This window comes from Lagenorhynchus albirostris, chromosome 16 (genome assembly GCF_949774975.1).
Source record: "Lagenorhynchus albirostris chromosome 16, mLagAlb1.1, whole genome shotgun sequence".
Classification (NCBI taxonomy): Eukaryota; Metazoa; Chordata; class Mammalia; order Artiodactyla; family Delphinidae; genus Lagenorhynchus; species Lagenorhynchus albirostris.
Genome location: NC_083110.1, coordinates 66,547,467 through 66,559,943, shown reverse-complemented (window position 1 = coordinate 66,559,943; position 12,477 = coordinate 66,547,467). Strand labels below are relative to the sequence as shown.

Sequence of the window (12,477 nt, the reverse complement as noted above, 5' to 3'; positions counted from 1 at the left end):
TCTTGGAAAATATTCAGATTTCTCTGAAATTCTAATCTGTTCAGTTTACTTAAAAACTCAATTTACAAATTTAAAAACATGTCTGTTTAAAGTGAAGTGTCCTAAATGGCACAAAGCTCAGACATTCAGCTACTTAAACCCCAAATGGATTTCAGAAATCACCAGCCAACTCAAGGACCCCAGGGCGTCAGCGCCGCTTCGACCTTCCCTGTCAGAGAGAAGGGAAATGAAAAGATGGTGATCATGGTGAAGGCATGTTGGGGTGAATCTCCAGAGAAAAGGCCCACTTTCCCTTCCATCAGGAAAATGTTATGGGGGCTTCCCTGGTGGCACAGTGGTTGAGAGTCTGCCTGCCGATGCAGGGGACATGGGTTCGTGCCCCGGTCTGGGAGGATCCCACATGCCGCGGAGCGGCTGGGCCCGTGAGTCATGGCCGCTGAGCCTGCGCGTCCGGAGCCTGTGCTCCGCAACGGGAGAGGCCACAACAGTGAGAGGCCCGCGTACCGTAAAAAAAAAAAAAAAAAAAAAGTAAAACAAGAGCCTATAGGATCTAGAAACGCCCCTTACATCTGTCATCTGAAAAGAAAACATCTGGTGTTGCCGTCTGAAAAGAAAAGAATGACCCATCCTGAAATCTACATTTCTGCATGACCATGACGATTGACATGGAGCATGTCGGGAAGTGGGGGTGGTGGGGAGGGCAGTGAAGGCTACTGTTTGTTGAGTGCCCACTGGGTACCAGACACAGCGTTAGTACTCATTATCTCCCTGAATCTACAGAATGACCCTGTGAGGTAGGTATTATTATCCTCATTTCCCAGATGAAGAAACTGAGGCTCAGAGGGTGCCCCTCAAGCTCACAGGGCTGGTAAAGGACAGGCTCTGTCCTGCCAGGCGGCCTTTTGGCCATTGTCATTTCACTGCTGTCCATCGGCAACCCTTAAGTAGGAAACCTTAAGGGCGAGACATGTTGTCTTGGAATGTATACTTGGAAGTTGTTCTCCACTGTGGCCCTAAAGTTCTTGGAAAAAGACTTAAATCTCTGGGTTCTTTTAAAGCCGCGTGAATGTACTGAACAGTATGGTGAGCAAGCTGAGAGTGTACCCCAATCACCTGGAGGAGGGGGTGGAAGAAAGGACCAACTAGCTGATGGCCGAGAAGAGGAAAGTGGATCAACTTCTGTGTACAACGCTGCCCAGGTATTCCACAAAGTAGCAGGGGCCTTGACAAACTAGGAAGCAACACCATCGCTATTTAAGGAGACCTCACATGGAGAGACTCTTTCCTGTGTTCTTTTTCTAAGAGAATGTTAGTCTCTTCTAAAATGCGTCAAGCATTTTGTGTGTAATTTGGTACACCTTGTAAAGGGAGATAGAGGCAAGGCCCTGGAATCCACAGGAATTAGAGAATGCAGGTCTGTAAAAGATGGAATATAGGGGATGCAGCAAGAGGAAGCGACCACTAGATGGCGCTCTAGCTTCAGGAGTCCGATTAATTACTACCCTCAGCATATTCAGATTTTACGTCTGCCCAAATGCTTTGCACAGTACAATAGGCACCAATAACTTCAGATTCAAAACTTGCTTATTTTTGGCTCTGTTATCACCTGTGCACTCTCTAAACACTTAGAAGAGCATCTGCTGTTAAAATTCCAGCACCCTTCTTATGTGTCTTGACAAAGAAATGGGGTTGGGGATTTGAATGTGTCAGTGTGAGATTGATTGATAGAAGCAGAAATGTTAATTTGTGGATCGATGAATGTTTACATTTGCTTCCACATCTGCAGACTGAGTCGTTAAAATCAAATTCTATGACCAATTGGGGCAAATGAAATTCCCTCAGGGAGAAAATCTTTTTGAAAAGGGATTTATGTGAACTGCTTCTCACCCCTCCCTGAATTTATACCCACCAATTCAAATATCTCTTTAGAGAAAATGCAGGCAGAGAAATGGGTGTCAAAAGAATCCCTCTAGATGATGGATTTTTGTGACCCCAAAATCTAACCCACCGAAGAAAAAGACCTACCAGGGAGACTTTGTAGGGGGTCTATAGGAGACAAGATGAATGATACTGTTCAAAAACGATCCTATTCTCTGGTTTCAGCTTCATTGGAGAACAGCTCATAGCTGGAAGAGCCGTGGAACCAGAGCGTTTTCAGTCCATGACAATCTTTTTCTCTAACATTGTTGGATTCACAAAACTCTGTTCTCTCAGCTCCCCGCTGCAACTTGTGCAGCACCTTAAGGACCTGTACAGTTTATTCGATCACATCATTAAAACTTATGATGTGTATAAGGTGAGACACCTGGTTCCTGGGTTGTGGAGACACACATGACCCTTGTAGGCTGTCTCCGGGCATGAGTGAGGATTAATCCAGCCCTAGACCTCAGCCAGGAGGAAGGTTCTATTTCAGGCTGGCAGTCTATCTCAATTCATGGCAGAAACTCAATATTTGATTCCTGTTTGTTTTCTTGGAAAAGGGCTTGATTCATCACAGATGTAGGTGCTTGTCAAGAATCATCAGTTGTTCCCTCTGTTTCCTTCCATTATTTTATCTCACAGTAAACACATTTCTAAAACAGGCATTGACCTTCTTCTGGCTAATTCCTCCAGTTCCCTCCTGAATATATTTTTTCCACATTCAGAGAGGCTCACATTTACTCTCCTTTAAAGACTGTCTTTGGATCTGTCGTGAGTCTCACTTCTGTTACTGTGCCCGTAGCAATTCAGGTGAAGATAGACCCCCAAGCTTAGACTATCAGACTCACGGCTAAAGGTCAGACAGCAACCACCCGCCTAGTGCTACACTGGGGATGTATGAACAGGGTCACCTAGAGTGAAAAATGAATCTTGCAGGGGAGGAGAGCAACATAATAATTTGGCTTCATTCACTGGTGGTGATGATGAGGCCACTTTGTGTGCCTTCTGGCTGTTCAGATGGGGCCAGATCATGACTCCAAGGTGCCCATGTTCACACGCACCTGGTGGGCAGCCACTAGTTTACCAGCTCTGACCATGATTGCAGGGCTCTGCCTGTGGTCCTGGAATCAGGAAGACTTGGAACAGTGCAATCATGTCCCCTGGCAACACATCCTCAATGGTTATCCCCCCAAATTCCCCAAAGATGTTGCCTCTGGTCAAGAGCAGAAGGAAAGCTGGTACAGGTAATCACAAAGAGCAGATCACATTCACCCAACAAAAATGGAAGCTGCTCTGCTTAGACGAGCCTCCTCTGGGATTTCCTCTTACTGTTTTCTTCTTAGCTACGTTTTGCATGAACTAACGCTAAAATCAGTTTATATTGCTAAGGGATGTGCCCATGGTGGGGAGAGGTAGCCTAGAAGCAGTTAGACTTGTGTACTTGTTGGCTTTGGGTCATTTTAGGGTCACCAGGAAGCAGACGTGGTCTTATTGCCTGGCTAAGGCCTGAAATTCCACATTTTCCACATCATCTTTGGATTCTGCTGAAAAGCAAACGTATCTGGAAGGGGCTGTAACTTTATGCTTACACTTGTCATTTATTCTCTGTGGTGAATGAAGGATCTGAAAGATGATTTTATTAGGAGGATTGGGGAAAAAGAGGACAGATCAGGCAGGTACATACATTTATACATATTTTGTATAATATAAGCATATGTGTAATTGGATCTAAGAGCCCTTGTGTGGAGTGAAGACAGTTCAGCTTGGATAAGATGGATTGCACTCGATGGACCCGTGTGATCCTTCAAGATCTACTCCCATCAGTATATTGCTGCCTGTCTGACTGGTTTTGAACTAGGGTTGGGGAAATATAATCACCAGCACTCTCAGATTTCAGAGAAGAAAGCAGAGACTGTGGGGAAGAGGGTGAGGGAAGGAAGGCTTTGTAGGAGCCAGGACAAGAGTAGGAACTCGAGTAAATGCTGGGACTTGGATGGAATGGAGGTCAGGGAGTATGACCCTTCAAAGGCTGTGGCCTCAAACAGGATCAGTAATGAGGGGCCTTGTCTCTGACCCCACCATCACCCCCAGCCTCCCTCACGATGAACACAAGGCCACTTTCTTGCTTTATTTTCAGGTTGAAACCATTGGAGATGCATACATGGTGGCTAGCAGACTTCCCGTCCGGAATGGTACCCAACACGTGGACGAGATTGCCACGACGTCCTTGCACTTCCTCAGTGCCACCATCCACTTCCCGATAGGGCACATGCCTGAGGAGAAGGCTAAGCTCTGGACTGGCCTCCACACCGGTAGACAGCACTGAGGGCAGGTGGCCTTGTGGTCCAGACACAGCAGCAGGTAGTTCTAAATTCACATCCTAGGTCTGAGGCTTAATTTAGGAACCCTGAGAGCAAATGGTAGCATCTTCAGGGGAAAGAAAAGATTGAATTCTCTTTGCATGTGTATTTCTAGTTAATCAGATTGCTTGGTAACAAGGACAAACAAAGACTCCAAGGAGTTGAACCCAAATTAGGAGGAGCCCCCGAACCAGGACATTTATTTGGGCTGCTTTCCCTCCATGCCTCTGCATCAAATGCCCTTTGATATGTTCTGTTTTTGTCAAACTCATGGGCTTGTGACTTGTGCAGAAGTGACCTGTACTTGGTTTAATGCCATTCTGTTACTGTCTTGAAATGCTTGATAATTTTTGAGTGGAAGATCCCTTATTGTCATTTGAGACCGGGCCCTGCAAACGATGTAGCCAGACCTGCTCTTACTTACCCTCCACAGCTTAACTAAAATAAAACCTGACTCCTAACCAGGATGAATTACTCCCGTGTTTGTGCCACTGATGCTCTGTTTACATCTCCAGTGCATGAATAACACTGTCATTAATTTCTGTCTTAGTCAGTTTGGTTGTTATAACAAACTACCATAGACTGGGTGGCTTAAACAGCCCACATTTATGACAGTTCTGGGGGCTGGAAAGCCTAAGGTCAGGATTCTACCATGGGGGATTCTGGGGAAGCCCTCTTCCCAGCTTGCAGAGGGCTGCCCTCTGGCTTCGTCCTCACGGTGCAGGAAGAGAGAGAGCTCTCGTGTCTCTTTCTCTTCTTATAAGGGCACTGGTCCCATCATAAGAGCCTTCCCTCTCACGACCTCCTCTAAACCTAATTACCACCTAAAGGCCCCACCTCCTCATCACATTGAGGTTAGAGCTTCAGCATGTGAATTGGGGTGGGACACACAAACATTCAATCCATAACAGTTGATTATGTTGCTTTCCACCAAAAGTCTGTGGGTTCTGTAGTTTGCCTCATTGTAAACCCTGAGGTCTGTTTCCAGGCTTTGCCCCCAGAGGCTACTTCACGATTATTTATTGACTTGCTTTTGTTGACCTGATTTGCACTGTGGAGTCCCACACTTGGGAAATGCAGACTGGTCATGCGCCTCTGTCCTTCCCTTTGCAGGTCCCATGGTGGCTGGCGTGGTAGGAATCACCAGGCCCAGATACTGTCTGTTTGGAGACTCTGTGAACATGGCCTCCAGAATGGAAAGTAGCAGTTTGCGTGGGTATCGTTTACAGCACTTTGCAAACACACGATCGCTGTCCCTCCCGTCCCCTATCTTTAACCAGAGAGTATTTTTAGAAGACCCATTTGCATTTTGTCTACTCTTTTCCATCTGGAGGATAAGATCATTATCCAATTCAGACAACACTGGTCACAAGCTTTGAAGATGGGTTTTTGCACTGTGTTCTCAATGGAGCCATATAAACACACATGACATCTCCTTCCAAGACTTTCCATCCTAAACAGTCAGGTACGCATATAGTAAGATCATTTAAATAAGGAGCAGCAGTTGGCAGACTTTTTCTAAACAGGGCCAGACAGTAAATATTTTAGGCTTTGGGGGCTATAGTCTCTGCTGCAACTATGTAACTGCTGTTGTTGTGTGAAAGCAGCAATTTGCAACATGTAAAAATATTGGGTGTGTTTATGTTCCAATAAAACTTTATTTTGCAAACACAGGTGGTGGGCAGGATTTGGCTTGTAGGTAGTAATGTGCCAATCCTGCTGTATAGTTTTGGCGATGCCAAAGAAATCTATGGCCAGGAACTCCTGGGGACATCAAATTCTTTTGCATTACAATAATTTTATTGTATTGATTATTACTAGACACATATATGCCATTTATCAGCTGAGACATTTATCAGCTGGAAAAAATAATTACTCAGTGATTTAAGTTTTGAAAAGTTTAGGTTAACATTCTTTTGAATTTGTAAATCTTCCACAGTATATAAAAACACACAAGAAATCTTTTCCCCTCTGATTACTTTGTTGTCTAAGTTAATCAACTGAGTCTCAAATCCAGATTTAAACGTCTCTCTTAGCTTGTAAGTAAAGAGTTCAAGGACAAAATATGAAATTGGAAATGCTGATGTAGACTCCACACCTGACTTTAGCTGCAGTTCTGGTTACAAAGGACATTTTCAGTGGTACATCCCAGCTCTGGTACTGTCCCAGGGAGCCTGAGGACCCCAGCTGCCCTCATCCATCAGGAACACCAACTTGCATATGGACTCCATTTCGTCTTCTGTTTCTAAACCGAATGTGTTAAAGCTTGAGCAACACCCAGCAGCATCTGAGCAATGCCTGGATGGTTGGTGATACCAGTCCACGTGTCCTAGACATGAGAGAGGTTGTCTGTGATTTGTTTAGTGAGAGGTGCTAGCAGTCCAAGAACTTGAGCCATGTGTGTAGTGTTCCCTCCCCACAGCAGCCCTTGCCCCACTGACATCCATATGAAATTCACAACCAAGGTGATGACTAGGCTAAAACTTGTTTCTGGCAGCTCTCCGGATTCAGGTCTCTCAGAGTACTGCAGGCGCCCTGCTGGCGTTGGGAGGGTGTGATTTGCAGAAGAGAAAAAGAGAGGCACCATTCCAGTCAAGGTAAGACTGGACGAAATGCGTGCCCACCCCCCCACCCCATTTCGGTCCCTGAAGGAGATATTGAGGAACTTGATGGGATGAGTGAATCTCCATGCCGTGGTTCGTGGAGACCACTAAGGTCCATGTGGAGGATCTCATGACTGTGAGGTTATCTTCCTCCAAAGAGGACTGTACAATTCCCTTAAGTGGTCAAACATGGAATCTGTGACTTTGGCTCCAACCTAGACCAACCTCTTGTGTGATGCCTCCTTTCTCTTTGCTACACTGGTCTCCTGGCTTCTGCTTGAACACCCCAGTCTAGTCTCCCACAAAAGCAACAGCAAATATAAGCCCAGGAATTATAGTGTCCACATTCTTCTATTTCCCTTCTCATGAGTCTAAAGTGCCCAGGTGGAGGGGATGGAAGCCCATTGGTTTGGGGGCACTTGGACCTCATCTCTACACATTTAAATATCTCTTCCCTTTCTCTCTGCCTTCCTTTCCATCCTGGCTTCCTGTCCATCACTGAAATGTACCATGATACCTTCTCATCTTTCTGATAAGCATTGCCCTTTCTGGGGGTGGTGGTACTCCTCTTGAGATGTTCTCAGGAGCATCTTGGAGATGCTCACAGGGGGAGTGGTGAGCGGTTACTATGACATTGGGAGTTTGAGTGAGTGTCAGGGTCCAGGGAAAGAAGTGAAAGGGAGGAGGTACCTTCAATTCCACAGTTTGCTAAGTCTGGCATGATGTATTTCATCAACGGACTTCAGGTAAGAGGAAGATTTTTCTAGATGTCAGCAGTGTAGACCTAGCTTTGAATCCTGTCCCACTTGTTCCTAGCTGTCTCGTTTGGGGGCTTAGTTTTATCATCTGTAAAATGGGAATGGTGATAATACTGCCCTCAAAAGGTGGCTGTGAGGATTAGTTGTGAACCTGTATGTGAGGTGTTTCACTTGGTGCCCTACTCATAGTAAGAGCTCAAGAGATTTTATTATTATTTTAAAAAGATTTTCTTTGCAACAGACTTTAGCCTCCCCTGGCCCTCACCCCATAGACCATCGTTGACTGTCCATCTAGGCTTATTGGCCAAGTCCAAGGATACGATCACGATTTCATCTATGATGAAGCTTTTCCCTCACCAAGGCAGCTCCCGCCTGATTGCAGTTCTGGCTACGAACAACAGTTCTCAAGGGCGACCTGAGTTGTCTGCTGAGAGACCATACTTGACAGGCAACCTCTCCTGCTCTGTGATTCACTAGCTCTCCTTTGCTTCCCACAGGGCAAAGGAGAGCAAACAACCTTCTGGTTGAAGGGCAAAAGGCTTCACGATCCCACTCCCCGACTTTACTGAGGATGAAGCTAAAATCCCAGAGATCTTCTGAGGTGAGTATTTTCTTCAAAGTTGTTTGTGTGGTTCCAGGAAAGTCCATGGGGTGTCTTAAATATCCCCTTCAGGGATTGTAGTTCCGGGGTATTGAGTCAGTCTCCCAGTAGGGGGAGCCATCTAGCTGGCCTCCTCCGTCCACCCTGGAGTCCTGTGGCCTAGAGCAAAGGTGGAGTCAGATGAGCTGGATACAGTGAACTCATTTCCTGGGAAACCAGGGCTGCTGCTCCCAGACCAGCCAGCGAGCCTGCCTCCCCGCCAGAGGTTTCCAGCGCAATAGCTTGCGAATTTGCAGTGAGTCCAATTTCATTCTGGGAAAGGGGAAAGCTGGAGGACGAAGCCTAGGGCCAGGGACCTGCCTTTCTCTGCAAAGTGCCTCCTCCCTAACCTTTGTATTTATTATATTTATCAGCTAATCGGCCTGCAAGGACGTAGAGGCCCACAGCAGAAGGCATCTCAGGAATGTTTTCAGGGGCTAAAGCTCTTACTGAGGGGTGAATCACTGAAATCCAACAGGTTCAGGCCGTCCCAGGCAGGCAGAACCCCTGCAGTCAGTGGCTGGAAGGCCTGGCCCTGAGCTCTCACTTCCTGTGAGCACTGCAGCTTCCAAATGGATCATGTCCCATTCTCAATGTATTGCTTAATTTCTTTCTTATCCATCGGCAGGACTCTTCTTCTGCCCAGAGGTGGGCAGCTGAATTCTAGGAACTTCACAGACTCCATTTTCTATGACATGATTCCATTTTCATCTTATTTATTTATTTATTTATTTATTTATTTTTGGCTGCCTTGGGTCTTCGTTGCTGTGCACGGGCTTTCTCTAGTTGCAGCGAGCGGGGGCTACTCTTCATTGAGGTGCGCGGGCTTCTCATTGCGGTGGCTTCTCTTGTTGTGGAGTATGGGCTCTATGGTGTGCGGGCTTCAGTAGTTGTGGCTCACAGGCTCTAGAGCGCAGGCTCAGTAGTTGTGGCGCATGGGCTTAGTTCTCCGCGGCATGTGGGATCTTCCCAGACCAGGGCTCGAACCCGTGTCCCCTGCATTGGCAGGCGGATTCTTAACCACTGGACCACCAGGGAAGTCCCAAGGATTGAAAGCTTTTGACTGATCCTCGGAAGGAGGGAAGGTAGAGACATTTATATGAAGGGGACAGGGGAGTTACCTTAGCATGGAGACAGTGGGCCAAAAGTTATCTTCTCATGCCTCATATCTTCTTCCCTTGTTTAGGATCAGGGCTTCTGGGTGCTAAGCACTTTGTTCCATTATGAAAGGGAACAAAGCAACTTCTGCTATGGGGTCTCTTAGAGAGACTGGCCAGTTCCCACCGATCTATCCATCCATCCATCCATCCATCCATCCATCTTTATGAACATTTCATTAATTCAAAGAGCATTTATTGAGTCCTTACTCTGTGCCAGGTACCACACTGGGGGACACAAGAAAATGTGAAACTTTCTATGATCTTTAGTTCTCAGTTTAGCTGGAGAGAGGAAACATAGTAGTAATGCAACATATTGAGGACTCACAGAGGTATGTACAAAAGAGCAGAAGTAACTGAGAAATCCAATACTGTTACATTGAAAGAGAATTAGAAAATAACACACAGACGTAGGGATAGGGTGGGATATGACAATCAACTATCATTATCCCATCTTTGTATCTGTATGCAGTGTGTGTGTTTGTTCCCTTCCAGCCCTAGCCCACATGCTTACACAGTTATGTTCATATAATAAAAACTTTGTTACTTCTGCCTTTTTCATCAAACATTGTAACATAAACATCTGGCATCCAGTCACACACATGCACATAGAACATATATACACATGTGCCTACATTCACACACACACATGCACATATATACATACACATGTACACACCTATACATATATACATGCACATATACTGAGTATATACAGACATCAACCTCTCTATATCTATCTCTCTACAGCTATAGCTATAGCTGTCTCTATCAATTGGTAGAGATTTATGTGCCTGTGTATACTCAGTATATATGTGTGTGTATATGTCCATGTCTCTCTATATATTTTGTTTAAATTACTCAAGTTTAGAGAGAGAGAGAGAGAGAGAGAGAGAAGATGTCTTTAGGGTTCATAATTAGGAATTTTGATAAGAGCACTTTCCTAAAATCTATATTCAGGGTTTTTTTCTATGTCAACCAAGGATACCTAAGGAAGAAAGTACCCTTTCCTCCTCTAAATGTCTGTTTTATGTTTAGCACTAATGGGAGTTTGCAAGAGAGATTGTTTGGAGAGTGACTTTCTCTTCATTCCTTAGTAGAGAAGTTGTGAAACATGAAACATGCAACCAAACATCATGGGGCTGTTATCTTTGAGTTGAAGCACATGCCATTGCTGGTGACAGACGTGAGGGCCTTAGAGACAGGGATGACCACAAAAACTTTTCCCCCAGACATTAATCATGCAAAATGGCTCTGCCTCCTTGCCTAGAAACACAATACTGGAATTTCTGAAATGCAACTGCAGGATAAAATGATTGAAAGCCTGTGATATATATGTGAATTTAAGAAGCTCTAGTTGTAGAAACCAGTGGGAGGGTTGAAGATTCGGCTACCAACATGATATATTTCCACTGTAAGCTATAGTCATAGGTTATTTATTTTAAGGCATTTTATTTATTCCGTAGCACCACCAAGAGATACAAGATCATTAAACATTATGCTAAAACAAAGCAAAACTAGCACAACTTCGTTTTACTCTGACAGCCAAGGATTTATGATTATGGCTGTGAGTACGCTATTTAAGAGTTTTTGACTAGAACCAATGAAATATGTCTTCTGTCCTTCCTGACTACAAAAATTCTGAATATATAGGAAGAAGAGATCCCAAACTGGTTGGAGTACCAGCTTTGAGACCAGTTTCAGCTACGAGTCATTTTAATCGAGCCTCCAGAGGTTTGAGAAGCAGCTTAATTTCCGAGTTCATTAACATGGTTGTAAGAGAACCATCAAACTACAGATCCCAAAACTTCTCAAATACATTAAACACAGAGATACAAACTGGCGTGTTTTCCAATGATAAGCCCGCTAGTTGAGTCTCTACAAGACGAAGAACAGAATTTAAAGCTCAGGCTTTTCCTAGCGCATCTCAGCTTCTAGCCTCAAACCGGGGTCCTCAGTGCGTTTTCAGGGATCCTCCAATGCTCTACCAGGACCGCTTCTTTCCGTTTTTATTTGCTTGACCGTGTAAATCTTTACTCTCAACATGTTCTGGATCACTGGGGTGGCAGCACTCTCAGCATGAGAAACCACGTGATTTCACTGGCCATTTGTTTTCATTTTATTTGCATTTGTGTTTCTGAGTTTTTGTTGGTTCCATTCGAATGGTCGTAGGTTACTGAGACAAAAAAAGATATGGGCTTGAATGTTGAAGTAAAGGCTAAATGAGGTCAGACCATGCTCTACAAATGAAGATTTCTTAGCAGAGCAAATAGAAATAGTGAGAGCCTTGGGCATCACGAGTAGGATGGGGTTGCCAAGCTGAAGAGACTCTGTCGTGGCAGTCCCTCTGAAGCATGTTACAGGTAGCAGTTTCATTTAGGCAATGCCGCATTATCATGTTCAATGAATGCTAATGTGAGTTTTAGTCTTTTTGTAGCCTGAGTCCTATTCAATTTGTAATTTTCTTTCGATCTTAGACGTATATATCAGCTATAAAAATAAGGAGTGTATACGTATATACTGTTTATACATATTTAAGAAAACTTATAATAAAACACCAGTTGGGTTAGCACTCACTGGGGGCTCTCAAGAATCACTTTCCTTTATATTATTCAGGTTTGAGCAAACGAATGTTTTCTACTCTGATTCCCACATCATCATTTGAAATACTAGAACCGCCGCCTGGTGGCTCAGCTCTGGTCCTTAGATAGGAATTGCACAGCCTCAAAGACAAAGGCTCCTTCGGCAAAGTTGGTTGTTCCTGTGCATTCCGTCCTCAGTACTTTAAAGTCCTCAAAATGCTCAGCTGCACTTGGTTGGGTGTGCTAGTCTTTTAAAATTAGAATAGCTTTCAAAGGAGTCCACTGCAGTCTCGACTTGACTATGGGAAAAGGAGACTCCTCCGCCGGCTGCAGGGGAGGGACGGCAGAATCTAAGAGCCACAGGAAGTCACAAGAGGAAGTGGGGCACCGAAGAAAAACAATCGCTGAAATTCACAAAAATCACTGGAACACATATTTGGCAAAGCGCTGTTCTCTG

General features: G+C 44.8%; 1 protein-coding gene across 1 annotated transcript in view; it reads left to right on the top strand.

Moving 5' to 3' along the window:
• LOC132506949 (guanylate cyclase 2G-like) overlaps positions 1-12,477 on the top strand; it is a 42,596-nt gene that overhangs the window by 29,910 nt on the left and 209 nt on the right. The window contains 10 exon segments of the mRNA XM_060125773.1: positions 156-215; positions 218-326; positions 1,059-1,199; positions 2,104-2,296; positions 4,058-4,232; positions 5,394-5,492; positions 6,778-6,851; positions 6,854-6,877; positions 8,139-8,176; positions 8,178-8,242. Of these exon segments, the coding sequence (XP_059981756.1) occupies positions 156-215; positions 218-326; positions 1,059-1,199; positions 2,104-2,296; positions 4,058-4,232; positions 5,394-5,492; positions 6,778-6,851; positions 6,854-6,877; positions 8,139-8,176; positions 8,178-8,241 (977 nt within the window). The 3' untranslated portion in view covers position 8,242.